This window comes from Plasmodium coatneyi, chromosome 10 (assembly GCF_001680005.1).
Source record: "Plasmodium coatneyi strain Hackeri chromosome 10, complete sequence".
In the NCBI taxonomy this organism is placed as follows: Eukaryota; Apicomplexa; class Aconoidasida; order Haemosporida; family Plasmodiidae; genus Plasmodium; species Plasmodium coatneyi.
In genome coordinates this window covers 824,691-841,516 of record NC_033565.1, presented here as the reverse complement: position 1 = coordinate 841,516, position 16,826 = coordinate 824,691, and the positions used below count along the sequence as shown (strand labels likewise).

The following is a 16,826-nucleotide window of genomic DNA, read 5'->3' as shown; positions in this document are numbered from 1 at the left end:
ACACGTAACTTCGAAACAGCGTAGCAGTTAGAGGAGAAGCATCCCAGCAGCGAAGCGTAGAAGAGAGTGTAAAAAGAAATAGAAAAAAAATAAGAAAAAACGGAAAAAACAAAAGCAGCGAAAAAAATAACTCCCTCTGCAAACTCACCAACGCTTAGAGGCGTATGCAAAAATATAAGCTTTTTCCTACGCAGCATATTTACGCGCAACGGGAATTTTTATACGCTCAGGAAAAAAAGTAGCTGCTATACCTCTGTCGGGAATTCGTGAAGAGAAGGAGTTTGAAGGATATTTCCCTTTGACCCGTGCCAGTGACAACGTTAGCAAAGCCATTGAATTGAAGGTGATCCACTTGAAAAAGGGATTAGTCAAGCCGGCACGTGGCATCTCGTCGGGGGGCCCTGTAAAATATGTACGCCGTGGTTCCATTTTGGCTAGTCGCCTGAAAAAAAAAAAAAAAAAAAAAAAAAAAAAACAGCACCAATTGTGACAAAATCAGTAATAGTAGCAGTGACGACGCTAGGATGGTGAAGGTCCCGGAGAGCGAACTGAGCGATAGGGAGCTGGAGGAGTTCCTGTCGGACGACAGCGATGAAGGAGATGAGGAACTGCTGAACAAGAAGTATGCAGAGAAGGAAGCACTGATCACGCTGGAAACCCAATTCCCCAAAATAGTGACCATACTAGGCATTCCAAAGGTAGAGGAAGAGAAGCACAGCAGATTAGCGGAGGTGTTAAAAAAATTGTTCATAAGACATTTGAACGCCAAAATAAGTGATTCCTCTCTGCTGAATATAAAAATATACATGCCCGTGGACGATGAGAAGAAGACGAAAGGGATATGCTTCGTCACCTTTAATGACAGTTTCCAGGCAAATGAAGCAGTGAAAATTCTGAACAAGCTAAAGCTGGATGCAAAACACGTGTTAACAGCTTCAAAAATGGACGACATAGAAAACATCATAAGTAGGGATGAACACGTTATGCCAATTAATGTGGTTGGATTTACGAGAGAAAAAATCAGGTGGTGGTTATACGATGAAAGGTGCAGAGAACAATTCATCGTTAGGTATGATTCCCACTTTGAAGTGCACTGGTTCGATCCTCTCGAGAAGGAACCACAACTTATTTACACGACGTATAAGAAGAGTGCTCCATTCTCCAGTGTCCAGTGGAGTAACCAAGGGTCCTACTTAGTCAGTTTTCACAACCCAGGTATAGCCCTTTGGGGGGGAGACAACTTTGAAAAACTCATTCGACTGCAACATAAAAGTGTAAAAGAGATTAGCTTCTCACCCAATGAAAATTATGTCCTCACATGGGATGGAACCCCTGCTTCGCTGAGAAATGAAAAGTCCATATGTATTTGGCGTGTCATAACGGGAAAGTTACTACGTTCGTTTATTACGCCAGAATATAGCGCCAGGGATAAGAGCTACCATTACTTCTTGTGGAGCCCAGACGATAAGTATATTGCTTGTATGGGAAAACAGAAAGAGGTCTACGTGTATGAACTGCCAAGTATGCTTTTGATGGAAGACCATGAGAAGAAGAGGACACCCCTTAAATACACCTTCGTTAAGGAATTCGATTGGTCCCCTGTAGATAATATTATGTCTATATGGATTCCAGGCACGAAGACTACCCCAGGGACACTTATCCTGGTAGATATACCCTCGAGGAAGGAACTCGTTTCTAGAAAAATTTATGACGTAGTCCATGCGTCGATTCACTGGCAAAGTAAGGGAGATTACTTGTGTCTAAAAACTACCATCGAGAAAAAGATCAGCAAGAAGAGCAAGAAAGAATTCACCCAGTTGGAAATCTTCCGAATCAGAGAAAAGAACATCCCCGTCGATAACGTCCAAATAGATGGAATAAAGACGAAGCAGTTCCACTGGGAAGAATCCAATAGTAATAGATTCGCCTTAATCGTCAGAGATGAAGCCACGAGCAGACAACAAATTAGGTTCTACAAAATTGAAAACAAAGGAACGGCTAGAAATACCAAGTGGACCAGCACCTTCGACATTAACAGCCAGATGAACTTCATGCGATGGTCACCACAGGGATCCTACTTCATCCTAGCTTCCCTAGGTTCGGAAGGTCTACTCTACTTCTGCTGTCTCAATACGAACGATGAAGTGGAAGTCATACATAAGGATGAACACCTCCTGGCCAATTCCGTCTCATGGAGCAACTGTGGAAGGTATCTAGTCACATCCGTCTCCAGTATGTCTAACGCAGCCAGCTCCAGTTACAGAGAAGAAAACAGCGAAACGGGATTCTTCATATGGTCCTTCCAAGGCAGGTGCCTAATGACCATTAAGAAGCCCTCCTTCTTTCAGTTCTTCTTTAGACCACACCCCAAGTCCCTCTTCAGTGACAAGCAAAAAATGGACATAAAAAATAACCTAAAGGATTACTCCAAAAAGTTTGACGTCATGGATGAGAAGGTTAGACAAGCCAAACGAAATCAACTCATAACAGATCGAAAAGCTGTAGAAGAGTCATTTAACGAGAGGATAGAAAAAGTCACGGAGCTCTTCCACTCCTTTAAGGAGTATGAGGAATTCAAGAAGAATTGGGAGCAATTCGAGAGCCAATTCGAGTGGGAGGAGAAGACCGTCGTCATTGAGCACGTCCTCTCCGTCAAGCAGGAAATATTCGCATAAACCTTAAACCGGGTGGTGAAAAAAAAACTATCCGACCTGTCCCTTTTTTTTTTCTTCCTTGTAACAATTTACAAATGCTCTGCATGAATTGAATACATTTGTGCTTGTTGCACAGTATAATTTGGGTCACCATTTGCGCCCACCTTCATGTCCATCCATCAACATGTAAAACTACTCACAGAAAGAACTCGTAAAAAATACCCTTTTTCACACATAACATATGCAAGGTGTATTTCCGGTATGCCCACTTCGTAGGAGGTGATCCGCAGGGAAGAATTGAAATACCCACATTGTGGTGTATGTTACGCGCCGCGTCCATAACAGAGTATAGCTGGCAATTTTTTTCATTTGTGCTTGAAGCGTCCTTAATAAGGCTAGCACAGCTACCTGATCAGTGGGGGTCATTGCCGTGCATCACCCAGGGACTGAGGAAGCGAGTCAGCCTGTCCAAACGCGCGGGGGGTTCCCCAGATGTACAAAGGTATTTCTCCCCATCGTTCAGCGCTGCGACTGTGCGAACCTGGTGAAAGTTCGCGTTGTAAATAATTCTAACAGGTCCAATGGTGGGGTTTAGCACTTTGGTAATTTCGCTCAGCAGCGACTTCCAATTGTGCATGTGTGACTTGACTAGGAAAAGCAGCCCTTCGTGGTGTTCATCTCCGTTGCGAAACAGCCAAATATTCTTCGGCTGTGCAATTTGAATTCCATACTTTTGCACCCCCAGCGTCCCCGGCGTGACAACGGATCTTTTGCACTTCTGAAAAATCGTCCCTGGGTATTGTTCGATGGGGGGACATCCCCCCGTTAGTAGGTGGTTAGGGTTAAAATTTGGAGAAGTGCCTTTCGCGGCTGCCCTGCTCCTTAACGTGTCAAACTTCTGCTTGTGCATTCCTGTGTAAAAGTTCTCATCCGTCAATCGGTCAAACACATTTTCGTGCCTTCTCCTCTGCTTCTCCTTGGGAGTGCCTACCTCCAGGGGGAAATTCAATTTTGCACTTTCCGTGAAATTGGTGAAGTGCTTCCTGACAGACTGTAAGTCGCCATCACAGCGAAAGTGGGGACTGCCCCTCAACGCACCGTCATACAGGTTTGTTGTGCAATCCATTGGGGGAGGTTAGCCACGTGGAGTCCCTACAAAGGGATGATCATCTCACAAAACGGAACGAGCAACTGTCGCGTTGCCTCCACGTTGAGTTACTTTTTTTGGGATGTTCAAAATTGTAACGATTTTTTTTTTTCCTGACCGGGCGCTCAAACAGCCAAACCAACCGAGTGGACAAAATGGAAATGCCTTCTCAACAAAAGGGTGAAAGCCGAGTTTTCCTTCATAACAAAAGTTTTCTTAAAAAAATTATCTTCACGTAACGGTAAGTAAAGGTACTACGCACGGGCACACACGCATGCAGTTCCTATGCATGTTCCTATGTATGTTCGTATGTTTGTCCGTGTGTGGTCGCCGTGCTGGATTTTTTTTTTTTTTTTTTTTTTTTTTTCCGCTAACCTGTACATACACACAAAAAAAGGCTAGCTGCGCGGGGGATACCTTTAAAGAGAAAATAAATAAACTGTGTAATAGGCATGGCGATGTTCTCATACCAAGACAATAACAACTGTTGTAAAAAAAAAAATAATAAAGCAGAACGATGAAAAATGCTCTAAAAGGAGGAAATTTATTCAAAAAATTGCAAAATGATAACAACACACTGACGCAGTAGTACAATAGTGTAACATGGTGTCCACTCCCCAAAATAAAATAAAAAAAACGCATATAATGGGAACCTACAGACTTATATGATCATACGTGAACACCAGATCGAACCAACTGACTAATGGTCCCTGTAACTTTCCCCGAATGGGCGAACGACTAGGGGTAACTCCACCCCGTCAGGCACACATGCTAACAAAACTGAATTAACTCTTCCGACAAAAAAAAAAAATAAAATAAAAATGTTGAGAAAAAAATAATTGTGGATAAATGTGTTGAAAAAATCACATGGAAAGTTTCTTCCTCACTTTGAGCATTTTCCGGCACAAATTGTAGTAGTAATAATTTTCCAAAATGTTCACCAAATAGTGCTCGTCTTCCCCTTGGATGTGTATGTCTTCCATCAGGAACAAGGCTCTATCCTTTTCATTGGAGAGAAAATTTAATAGCTCCTTCTCACCACATGTGTGCATTTCCTTCAGCTGGCAGTACTTTCTGTTGTGGACCGTCTCGTACAACTTTTTCAAGTCGTTTCCGTTTTGTGTCGTTTTATTTTTCATTTTTTCTTCTTCATTCTGGGAGTGTCTCCTTTTGTTTGTCGGACCTTCATCATCCGTTCCGCAATTCATGGTTCGCTCCTCTTCGGCGTTCGTTTTCTTTTTTCGCTTCCGCCCTCGTTTGACCTCCCCCCTGCTCCCCCGATCCATCTTCACAGGATGACCATCTTCCGAAGCTCCGTCCGGGGACCCACACGGGGCGTTCAAGTACCCCTTTTTTTCTTCCTCCCCGGGGTTGACCACGATGCTGCTAGTTGGTGACCCCCCTTCGCACGTACCATCGAAGGAGTTGCCTACTTCATTGTCCTCCACAACTACATTTGCATGAAAATGTCTTACGCTCTTTTCCTTGCAGGGGTTATGTTGCCCACTGGGTGAGGGCAAATCCGCCCCTTCAATTACGTCATCGTGAAAATTAGATTCCACCCTTTTAGAGTGATCTTCCCCCACACTGTTCTCTCGAAAAAGGTATCTGCTCCCCTCCACGGAATCCTCCTGAAGATGCCTCACAAAAGAGCAGCTCCTACTTAGCGTCTCCTCATCACCTTTAAGTGGTCTCCTTGTATTCAAATAAATGGCCAACAGAAGACCCAGCTTCCTAGAATACATCCACCCATACACACCCACGTCAAAATAATAATTTTTCTTATTCAGCTGATTAGGAACGTATCTAGAAATTTTCCAAGCATGTCTTTTACTATCGTACTGTAAATTGGCTACATTCACGTCGAAGTAATTTTTCAGAAGTTTGTGTTCTGCGTTCAGGTAGTCATAGACAGCTATACACTTGCCAATTATGTAGCCATACTTTTCTTCTGAATAATAGATTTTTTCTCTGATAAATTTATTCTGTTCTTTTTTCACAATTTCAATATTCCAGCTTTTTTTATTTTGTATCCATTTTACCTTGTTTTTCCAGTGTTCTTCACTTACGGGGTTTTTCAGCAACCCGCAGCAAAACTCAATCAGCTGTTCATGGTGTAGTTGTTCTTGGGATGCCACCAATGTGCATGCATCCAACCTGCTGCCTTCTTCCGGATCGCTGCTCAGAACTTCCCTAACGTAGGTATCATATTCAGATACGTTATTTAGGATAAAATTCACTCGGTCCCTTTTGTACTTTTCCGCCATCTGCTTGGCTTCCTCAAAACCGTAATCTTCAATTGGGAACCTCTTCCTGCACGTCCTTCCGTAGAGGACCCACGAGACTACCCAACTGCCCGTATTCCCCGGCGAAGCGTGATCTCCAAAATTTTCACATTCATCTCTTCCTTCACCCCCACTTGCATCATCACCGTAGCCTCCGTCCAGGTAGACTTTCCCCTGAACAAGGACATTCTTCCGCATTACCTTCAACACTTTTTGCTTCTTCTCCAGAAAGAGTCTTTTCCTTTCCTCCTCCTGTAGTGAAATTTTCAAGACACTTGCGACCAAATCGGGGGTGGAATTGGTCTCCCCCAGTTTGTTGCAACGATCTGGGCTATTGCCTTCATCCTTCCCGGGGGAGGAGTTCAACTTGCTTGCAGAGGTGTTCCCTTTGGTGGTTCTCCCATCCTCAATGATGGGATCCACGCTGTCTACCCGATCAGTCCGATCAACCTGGGTTGACTTCCCCTTGGGGTTCAGTCCTTCCGTCCTGTCTAAACTTTCCATCATTACCAACTTGTCTAACCTTCCCTGCCTTTCCAGCTTTTCCTGCCTCTCTATCCTTTCCCGCCTCCCTAATCTGCCTAGCTTTTCCATCCTTTCTAACTTTTTCATTTTTTTCCACCTCTTCAGCCTTTCTGAATTTTCCCACTTTTCCAACTTTTTTAGCTTTCTTAAGTTAACTTTCTCTTCCCTCATTTTTATCTTTTCCTGCTCTTTCAGTTTTTTCTTTTCTTCTCTCATTCTCTTTTTCTCTTCCTTCATTTGGATTTTTTTTTCCTTTTCTTCTTCTCTGCGTAGTTTTCTTTCTTTCCGTGCTAGCTCTTCCTTCAATTTCTTTTCTTGTCTTCTTCGCATCAGTTCTCTCCGTTCCTCCGCATTTGCCGTTGGCACTTGCCCTGTGGGTCTCCTCAAGGTCAGTCCTTCTTTCCCTTTCGACTGCCTCGTTGGGGTCTCTTCCGTTTCGCCTATCTGAACGGCACCTTCTTTCTCCTGCCCAGAACCCCCTTCATTGCTTCGACCCTTTCTAAACTTCCTCTCCTTTTCGCACTTGAGAGATGAATCCTCACTTGATTGGCCAAATGGAATAACACTTTTCCGTTCGACGTTGAAACTTTTCCCACTTTCTCCTTTTGTATCATGACCCATACTGCAAATCTGTTCACACTTAACACGGTTCCCATCGTTTTGTGCCTCCCTTAGCTTCTTTCGCATTTTCAAGACAAATTCAGCGATGGATTCAATACTCACGTCTGATTTACCATATTGCAACTCTTGCGTTTTGTTCTTTTTCTCGCTTATATTTCCATTCATCCGATCATCGTCTTTTCCTATAAAAAAGTATTTGTCTCCAAATTTTTTGTAAATCTTATTTCTCATGAGATCCCACGTTTTCTCAGGAGTGACGTTGTCCACACCGGTGGTTACTTCACCATACAGGTTGTTGATGCTTTGCAGATCGTTCAGAGCTACATGCCTAGATGCAGAACCGCCGGCATCTATGCTGTAGCTTTTTATAATCGATACGCCTCCGTACTTCCACAGGATGTTCCATGTGTTCGTAATTTCGTCGAACACTAGGAGGCTTTTCACGGGGGATGACTCTTCTTCCTTCTTGTCTTTCGTGTGGGTGTCCCCGAACGATTCGTTCTTTTCTCCCCCTATGCATATACTGTTTGCGCTTCCTACCATTTTGCCTCTTTTTCTCCTTTTGCCCTCTTCCACTTTTTCATTCCCTTTACAGACGGGTCCGCCCCCCGATTGGCATGTAGTTGATCCCATCACCATTTCACCCTTTTGGCTTTTTGCAGGGAGTCGCTCCCTTTTCACGTTACTTTTACCACTACCATGTGGTGCATATTTCGCGATTATTGCATCCCCCTGGGGGAGATGCTTTCCGTGGTTCCCCTCTAACTGGTTCTTCCACTCGCCAACGGAACGGGGATTCACTTGTGTGAGCCTCTTCCCATTTTCACTTTGCAGCTGCACTCTTCCTCCCTTCGTCTCAATTAACTTCGAAAAGCATCTATGCACATTTTGTTCCCCCTTCGGACGGTTTTCTCCTTCCTCAGCCTTTTCACGATGGTGGAAAATCGCCCTATTCCGTGTGCTTCCACTGGTGCTACCTGGAAGAATAGGACCATTTTTCCCGTCGACAGTCGATTCTGCTTCATACGCGTGGGGGATCATTTCCTTTCTATCTCCTTCTTCCTCCTTCCCTCCTCGACTAGGATGCATCCGATCCTCCACAGGGGTGGAGAATGCACAGTTGGGTCTTCCCCCCTTCCATGAACGAGGAAAATAAATGTTTTGATCCTCCCCACCCTGTCCATTCGATGTATACTTACCACCCCTGTTGGGAAGAAATCCATTTGGGGGGTTCACCAATCGGGAGTGACCACCATTAGAAAAATTATTTTTTCTCACTGAACAGTTAGAATGACGGCAAGGTGGTGATTCGGCGTCTTCGCTACGTTGGTACTCTGTTGAAGGTGTTCCGTTTGTTCCTCTTCCCCAACAGGGATTGTTCCTTCGTGTTGGACTTGTCTCCTTTTCGACGTTACCCTCACCAATGTGCACAAATCCCGTGGTGTTCTGTGGACGACGGACATATTCACGACCACCCACGGGGGTACTTCCTCCGGTGTTACTAGAAACACACGAATTCTCCTTTTCCCCGTGGGATTCATTACTGCGTAGGAGATTTACACCACGGTCACGGACGAACTTTTTCTCCAATGGGGAGCTAACCCCCTCGGGTTTCTCACAACCGCTGATATGCCCATTAATGTTGTCCGTATTGTAACCCTCGGGGGGGTCTCCATTGGCCTTACTAATCTGTGCAATTTCACCCTTGTGAATGGTTACGATTTTCATGTTCCACTTTTTTTCGAGGATGTAACTTGTGTCTATCCTTTATGAGAAGGGAATAACATGTTAATTTTTTTTTTTTTTTTTTTCCTACCCCCTCTTTTATCGTGAGGGTTTTTACCCGTACTAGAGGTTAACCCGTTTGGTGTGTCTGCCCTCCTACATGCAAATCGTCACGACATAGATAGAGGGGGGGTGTACAACTTCTGCTACTCTGCACTATGGCGATTTAACAGTTCTGTTTCATTATCGTCATTGTGCAGGGTTATCTCGAACAAAAAAGGGGTGGACCTAGGCGTGTTTCGCAGCTTTGGATGGTCTTTGGGGTTTCCTATTTTTTATGTTTAACTGCGCCACAACTGGTACGTCACCCCTATGTGTGTGTATCACAAGTGAATATACTTTGTGCACCCTGGGTCGGTCTACATACACATCCGTTCAACCCAGTTTTATATGCACAAAAAGGGGACAATATTTTTTTTTAACTGCTTTTCTTCTTGCGCAATCCAGGGAATGGAGCAGTAGAACTTGTTCTTCAAAGTCGCTGCTTCCTTTTTCCCACCTCACCGAATGGTGAAGCGGAAAGGCGAAGAAAAAGCATAAACAAGTAAACAACAAAAAGGTGTACAATGAATTGGGAAACTACAAAAACTTAAACACAAAAATGTAAAAAATAATTATAAATGGTGGTAAAAAAAGGGAAGAGTTTTTTGTTGGTATCAGTAGCCACAAGGACACCTACTTTTTCTTTCCTAATTCTGGAAAGGAAACTTTTTTTTTTTTTTTTTTTTTTTTTTCATTTTTTTCTCATGGTTACTTTTGGAAAGCTGCCTGCCTGTACTTTTCGTTGTTTCGTTGTTTTGCCATTTTTCATTTTTCCTTATTTCACGAGTTTGCGATTTCACGGTTAGGCTACTTCGCCGTGTTATTTCATGTCGTTATTTTACAATTTCGCCACACTGCCTTTTTGCGCCTCACCCCGTGCTGTTTTTCCACTTTGTCAAGCTTGTACGTTTCTTTTAATAGAAAATATTTTTTTTTTTTTTTTTTTTTTTTTTTTTCGCGTACACATTGTTAGCTTTTTTTTTCTGAACAGCCTTAACGGTTAAGGTATTTTTTTTTTTTTTTTCCGTACAGTGGCACTATTTTTTAAAATAAATTCAAGTTGGGGACCTACTTTTGTGTTAAAAAAAAAGAGCAAGTGGAAGTTTAAGTCGAAATTGAGGCCAGTTTGCAAAATGTGTACGCATTTTGGATACTTTTGAAGGAACTCGCCTAGGCATACGCGTAAATTGTGGAAGGTACCCATGAACGGAGGGCATGTACTGCCGAGGTGGAATACCACCCCACTTGCATGCATGCAAGGATACACTGACCTACTGATGCCACGTGATACCGCTGCTAAACGCAGGGGTCCTTTCCCCTGAGGGAATAATTCGCTGCCCATGCGGAAAAGCATTTCCATGAACATTCAAGAGAATACGCAGGGGAATACACAATCGTCGCTGCAGAGCAAAAATGCATGCCCCCAAACACACAAAAAAAAAAAAAAAAAAGCATCGTTACATCCCGTTTCGTGATCCCAAACGAGCGTTTATTTTTACCGCCCATCATTTGGTGTGAGAAGTTCACCAAAATAGGAAAGGAAAAAAAAAAAAAAAAATCCAATCTTCACAACATCAACATGTTGGAATGCTCCTTTTTCGACGTTGCAGTGGGTGATAGGCGAATGGGTCACCACCAAAGGGGATACCCCTCCTTGTGTCCATTTGTGCGCCCTTTAAAGGGGTTAACTTGGGGGGAAAAATAGCTTATATGTGTACATGTCCACACGGTTGCGTTGAAAATACGCCAACGAGGATCCAAAGGGCGATGCGATGCGTCCTGACCAGTGGAAAGTCCACCTAGGGGGAGTAACTGGTATATAGCCTCCCCCATGGGGGAAAACTCCAACAATTGTTGCCCACATTTAGTGCTGTTTCCCCTCCGCGTGGCGCGCAGACTCCTCCGTGACGACGTTGATATTCCCCCGAATGCACATATCAGGGAACACGAGGGCGTTCGGCCTTTCTGTGTACGCCGAGTTTTTTTCAATTTCTTCTCTCACCAAGCAGTGTTTAAGCCAGGCATTCATAAAATCGGCTGGAGGCAACACTGTTTGTAGGTAATAGAGAAAGTTTTCGTTCCATGCAATTTCGCAAAACTGTCGTTTCAACTCATATTCCTCACTTAACACTGCACACATTTTCTGGTCAGTAATTACATGTAGCTGTTTAATGACATCCTCTAAAATGGTGTACACATGTTTTTCCGTATCCTTAATATTTGACCTGACTTGTTCATATAATTTATCCACTTTTTTCAACACATCATTTAATTTTTTTTTTTCCTCTTTGATTACATTTGACGGAATGGCACTATTTTTTATAATAGCTTTATAAGCTAAATTTAGCGAAATTATTGCATCGTTTTTTTTACTTACCCAGGGGCTATTTTCCCCGCATAAATCTGTGTGTGCATGGCTGGAAACGCATTTATTGCATATGGGCAGGTGACAAATTGTACAAAACATAGTGACACGTTGCTCTACATGTATTTTGCACTTGCCTGATATCGTTTGTGCTTCGTTTAGCGTTTTCCGGATGTGTTTCCTTACAAGTTTATTCTGCGTGTGTATCATATGATCACACTTTGCACACAACTTTACCTCGTCCGATTCGCAGTAAAATACAGAGGGTGCGTTTCCACAGTAGTCACATAAAGGCAGGCTGAAATGTTCCTCCCCATTTGGGTCACATTCAAATTGTATTAAATACCGAGGCAATATTTGGGTGTTATCAAAAATGATGTACTCGTGATGAAATGTATAATGTGGTAACACTCCACATGATGCCATGGTGTCTCCTCCCAAGGCTAAGTTTATCCTTTCGCTGTTTTCATCCTCTCGGTTGGCTACCCCTACAGATATGCCACAACCATCATGTCCATCCTTATCACTATAATGGACCGTTAACGAATGATCCAATGCACTCCCTTTTTTCTTGTCAATAAAAACACTGTCATATTCTATTGGTACTGTATCCCTGTTGTACATTTCTGCGTCTTTTTCGCTGACTGATAAGGAGAGACCCACCCCCACGTCACATAGGAAAAATTCAAACACGCTTCTCTCTCCGGATAACAACACCGTTTCGCTGTGCTTTAGGATGTTCTTTAGAGTTTTCTTCGCCTTGTGCGTTGTGCCTGTCTCGCCGTCCAACTCGTTCGGGTTCACCATCTCACGCCCGGCGTCTAGAGAAGTTAGGGGAAATCCGGGGATGCTACGGGGGGTGCCAAAGGTTTGGGTGGTGGTGGGCAAATACAGGTGGGTTGCCACAACGCAGAATCGTTGCATTGTTGCATTGTTGCATCGTTGCATCGTTGTACCGACGCGTTATTGCACCGACGCGTCATTGCACCGATGCATCATTGCACCGTTTTATCAGCGCACCTACTTGAAATTCCCCACGGAGAGGCGCAACCCCCTGCGTGACACGGAAAACCCCCTCGTGCAAACATCCTGAATAGAATTATCCATGTCCAAAGAAGATACGTCAATAAAGCTCTTCAAAACCAACTTGTTCGAATTCCTTTTTTCAAATTTGTTTATCAGGTGCACTGGAGATACGTGCCATGCCTGCACCAGTCGGACCCTGGATGTCCGCACATTCATTTGTAGCAGGTACTCCAGCGTTAGCCATTCTTCTGAGTCTCGAAAGATCTGTGTCAAGTTATTGTCCAAAAAGCTTATGTCCGTTCGTAGCGGGTCCAGCGTCATTTTTGCAAACGCTACGGGGTTGCAAGGTGAAAAGGGGAAGCGCTTAATATAAGTGACATGAAAAGGGTTTAACTTCCCTTACGGGGCCTTCACCCTAAACCGCATAACATATTAACGATTGGTGCGCTTTACTCCTTCACGTGGAATGAGCTGCCTGAGGAAAAATAGCCCCCCTGGAGGCTGGGAAAAAAACCTTTTTACGCTTCGTGTATGCACACGCGGGGTGCCTTCTTCGGATTGTTGGGGGGGATGTCACCAATTCGCTACTTAGCGGTTTAGCAGTCTGCCTGCTTAACATTTTAGCAAATAGCAACTTTGCACTTTTTGCTAATTTGCAACTTGGCCACCTCTCAGCTGGGACACAACACAAAAATGAACTGACATACAGTGCATGCAAAAACGGCTGTGCGTGACCATTTGGAGTTGCGCGGGCAGACGGGCAGGGTGTCCATGTCGGTGCTACCATTTTTGTGTTGCCATTTCGGTGTTACCCTGTCCGAGCGGTCATCGAGAAAAAAAAAAAAAAAAAAAAAAAAGCCTAACAAGAGGAAACGCGACCCGTTTTGTGCGTCCAAAAAGGGGGAGAGCGGTTCCGCCCACTCGCCTAACCACTGCACGTTGAAAATGCGGAACTGACTTGACAAAAAAAAAAAAAAAAAAAAAAAAAAAATCCCCCAAGGGATGGCCCTCCTCACCGCACCATCAGCTTTAGCCACAAACTAGCATAGAAGTCGCAAAAAAAAAAAAATAAATAAATAAAAAAGAAACTCTATTTTGCTATGCAGTTCCTCACATCCTGAGGTAGGAACGGAACATACGCACCACTCAGTTGGTTACTCAAGTGGCCACATTGAATGTTGCTTGGAACAAGCCAGGAGAGCTACCTAATGAGGAAGAAGGAAAGAAGAAACGACACAACTGGTCAGCTCCCAAAACAGTGCCTCCATGTGGAAGTGATTCCCTACCCCGTCCTGAACCCTCCCGATAATGAATCACCCCAATAAACGAAACAAAAATGACAAGGCATAGCAAAAATAACACCGCCAATCCTATATTCACTTACCACGAAAGGAAGAAGGTATCAGGTGAGGACTACCCCCAGCTTTGTAGTGCTCATTTGTGTGTTAATAAAAATTTGGCTCCATGTCACACTATGTTATTTTTGACGAAAGGGGGGCCACATAGAGTTGGTCTGGGTGGACCCCCCGCCAACATGATCATCTCCGTCAATTCGTCATCCATCCACCCCCTTCCTATTTCCCCCCCCTAGATGTGGGAACCCTGAAGGAAAGACTCGGGAAAGACTCCATGCGAAGATTCGAGCAGTGCTGGATATGCCTGCGGAACGCCGAGACACCCGTGAGTACCCCGTATGGACACATATTCTGCAAAATGTGCATCGTCAATCATTTTTTGACGCAAAAAAAAACCTACGCAAAGAGGAAGAAAGAATACGATGAGTACGTTAAAGATTTGAAGAGGAGAAAGGAAGAAGAGGCTTCTTATCAGATCGAAAGGGAGAAAAAAAAATTCATGCAGGAGTTGGAAAAAATTGATAATTCTGAACATGTGCAGGTGATTTTGCACTCCCTGGGGGGGGACAAAAAAAACACCCCACTGGTGCTGCAGGCGTAGGCCTCCTCCATGTGCCTTACATCGATATTGTTCCAGTGAAAGTGTGCAACATTTTGGTGGCACACCCCTAACAACGTGCACGTCTGCTTCTCCCCCTCCGTAGAAGGAAGAACAGAAGAACCTACTAGATATATCAAACAACTTTTGGTTGGCCGGCAATGCAAAGGTGAAGAAGGACTTGAGTAAAAAAAAGCTCAGTCGTCCTTCGAAGGATCTGTCGTGTCCAGTTAGTGGGAAGACGCTAAAAATGGGGGATCTAATAGCCATTAACCCGGAGGTGTCCCAAGAAGGTGACGTTCTCAGCGGGAAGTAAGTTTCTTCCGTTTGATCCCTCTGTGATCGGGCGAAGTGCATGCGTGTGTTTATGTGTTTATGTGCGGATTTGATAGAGCAGGGTACGATATAATTTTTCATGACATTACGCCCCTTCATCAACACAGGGAGAGCTGGGTTTGCTCCTACTCCAAGAAGAATATCGATCACCAGAGGGCCGTTCTCATTAAAAAAACGGGACAGATAATTATAAAGGTGGGTAGGCGTGGCAACTGCGGGGGAAGCGGTTCGCCAGTTGTTTCGCCGTCATCTCTTCGCTTTCCTCGCTACAGCATCTTCATGCCTTTTGCATGCCTCTTGCATGCCTTTTGAATGCCTTTTTTTTGCCTCCCCTTTTAGTCCATTTTTGAAAAGTTCATTTACGGGAAGAATACCCTGGAAGTTCCCGTCGGGGATGGGGACTTCATCGATTTGCAGCCAGGCGGAACGGGTACACACACAGTTGCCTCCACAAGAGGATTTGCTTCTGCCACGTTTGCAAGGCGCTGTTTGTATGCGAGTTCGTCTGTAGATGTAGAGACGACGCAGGGGCGATGTAGGACCCACACAAAAGGATGTAACGCGCAGTTATTCACTTTGAAATGTTTTTTTTTTTCCCTTTTTTTCCCCATCTTGCAGCCTTCTGCTCGCACAGTAATGTTGAGAAGACCATGTATCGGGAGTCCCTTCTGTGATGTAAGTGTATGGGGGGAGTATCCGCTTGGCTCACCAATCCGTTGGACACCCCCTTCACCGTGCATTACCACGCACACCGCGTCATCACGGCGTTTACTTTTTTTCTGTATTCCCATGTGGACATGCATAGGTACATGTTTGCATTCCCGTGTTGTATTTTTTTTTTTTTTTTTTTCTGTAATTGTTCCTTTTTTTTTTTGTGTAATATGACCTCCGAAGTTAGCCACCCTGTGCTGGTCAACCATGAGCATGATTCGGGTGGAGTGCACCCATAAGGACAGCTCGAAGCCGATGCACAATGCAACGCAGCAGGGTTAAACCTCGGTGTAAACGTTCGAAATGGAAAAACGCATGCATATTGGGGTGTGCTCCGTTTCGTTGTTGCCCCGTAGCGGCAGTAGGAAGGCTTCATCGGGGTGACACGCAGTCATCACTGACAGGTCATCGCCCAGCAAGTGTAAATATACGAGGAAGTTACCTATTGGGGGTCTCTCCTTGAAGGTGCATAGAAGGAATGCTCCTCGTCATGTCAGCCGCCCACAATGCACACCACACGAGTGGTGCACGCCTTTAGTTTGTCGGCACGTTTTCATATTACCCGTTTTGTGATTCTTCCAGTGGACCTGGCACAGCTTAATTGACACCTCCCCCTCATTTGTTCACCCTTGGTTTGCCGCTTACCCACCTGACGGGCTACGCTCATTCCTGATTTTTTCTCCACATTTGATGGCGTCCCGCGGGGTTCCCATTTTTTATTTTTCCACCTCTCGACACGCCTGTATGTTCGATCCATTACGCGGCAAGCTTGCCCAGGTGAATGACTCACCAAAAGTGTATGTACAGGTCAGGCAAAATTTAAAAAAAAAAAAAAAAAAAAAAATTGGAACAGGCCTGATGAAGAAAACAAAGCAAGAACATTCGACGTAAAACTACACGAGGCACATGCTGCAATGTACACAATTGAAAGGATGTAGAAAATCGAAGGAATTGATGTTAAGACTACTCACCATTTTTTGTTTTTTTGTCAAACTGTACTTTTTTAAGAAAACAAATCCCCGAAGCAGCAGTCATTATTACCTTGCTCTGTTCAGGCGAAATGGGAACCTTCCACTTTTACACCAAAATTGTGGAAAGCCCTTCACCAAGAGGTATAATTTTGGAAGAGTTACCCACAGGTGTAACAATGGATGTGTCCACCAGGGTAACAAAAAGAAAATCACCCTTTTTGTGACTCGTTTTAACCTAGCTACTCATACCAATGATGGAAAACAGGGGAGAAGCATCACGAGGGGACTCCCACGTGGCACCTGTTTGAAGCTGACCAGCGGGGAGGAGCAAGGTGGTTCACTTGGAGAAGCAGCGGAAAATGAAGTCAACGTAAACAGAGAAAGCAACAACGGGGGAGGCGACAA

General features: G+C 44.3%; 5 protein-coding genes across 5 annotated transcripts; 2 read left to right on the top strand and 3 right to left on the bottom strand.

Annotated features, from left to right (window-relative positions):
* Positions 1-524: 524 nt before the first annotated feature.
* Positions 525-2,675, top strand: PCOAH_00029860 (Eukaryotic translation initiation factor 3 subunit B; the record flags this gene model as incomplete). The annotated part of the gene is made up of 1 exon (XM_020059788.1): positions 525-2,675. One exon carries the CDS (start codon positions 525-527, stop codon positions 2,673-2,675), a length of 2,151 nt encoding a protein of 716 aa, XP_019915231.1.
* Positions 2,676-3,066: 391 nt separating this feature from the next.
* PCOAH_00029850 (Uncharacterized protein) lies at positions 3,067-3,780 on the bottom strand (the record flags this gene model as incomplete). The annotated part of the gene is made up of 1 exon (XM_020059787.1): positions 3,067-3,780. The coding sequence occupies one exon, from the start codon at positions 3,778-3,780 to the stop codon at positions 3,067-3,069; it is 714 nt and encodes a 237-aa protein (XP_019915329.1).
* An 884-nt stretch (positions 3,781-4,664) lies between these two features.
* Positions 4,665-8,960, bottom strand: PCOAH_00029840 (Uncharacterized protein; the record flags this gene model as incomplete). Its single annotated transcript, XM_020059786.1, has 1 exon — positions 4,665-8,960. One exon carries the CDS (start codon positions 8,958-8,960, stop codon positions 4,665-4,667), a length of 4,296 nt encoding a protein of 1,431 aa, XP_019915426.1.
* Positions 8,961-10,923: 1,963 nt separating this feature from the next.
* On the bottom strand, positions 10,924-12,771 carry PCOAH_00029830 (Uncharacterized protein; the record flags this gene model as incomplete). Its single annotated transcript, XM_020059785.1, has 2 exons — positions 10,924-12,274; positions 12,449-12,771. The coding sequence occupies 2 exons, from the start codon at positions 12,769-12,771 to the stop codon at positions 10,924-10,926; spliced, it is 1,674 nt and encodes a 557-aa protein (XP_019915443.1).
* A 1,015-nt stretch (positions 12,772-13,786) lies between these two features.
* PCOAH_00029820 (Nitric oxide synthase-interacting protein-like protein) lies at positions 13,787-15,413 on the top strand (the record flags this gene model as incomplete). The annotated part of the gene is made up of 6 exons (XM_020059784.1): positions 13,787-13,856; positions 14,042-14,346; positions 14,510-14,715; positions 14,847-14,934; positions 15,079-15,169; positions 15,358-15,413. 6 exons carry the CDS (start codon positions 13,787-13,789, stop codon positions 15,411-15,413), a joined length of 816 nt encoding a protein of 271 aa, XP_019915529.1.
* Between the last annotated feature and the right edge of the window lie 1,413 nt (positions 15,414-16,826).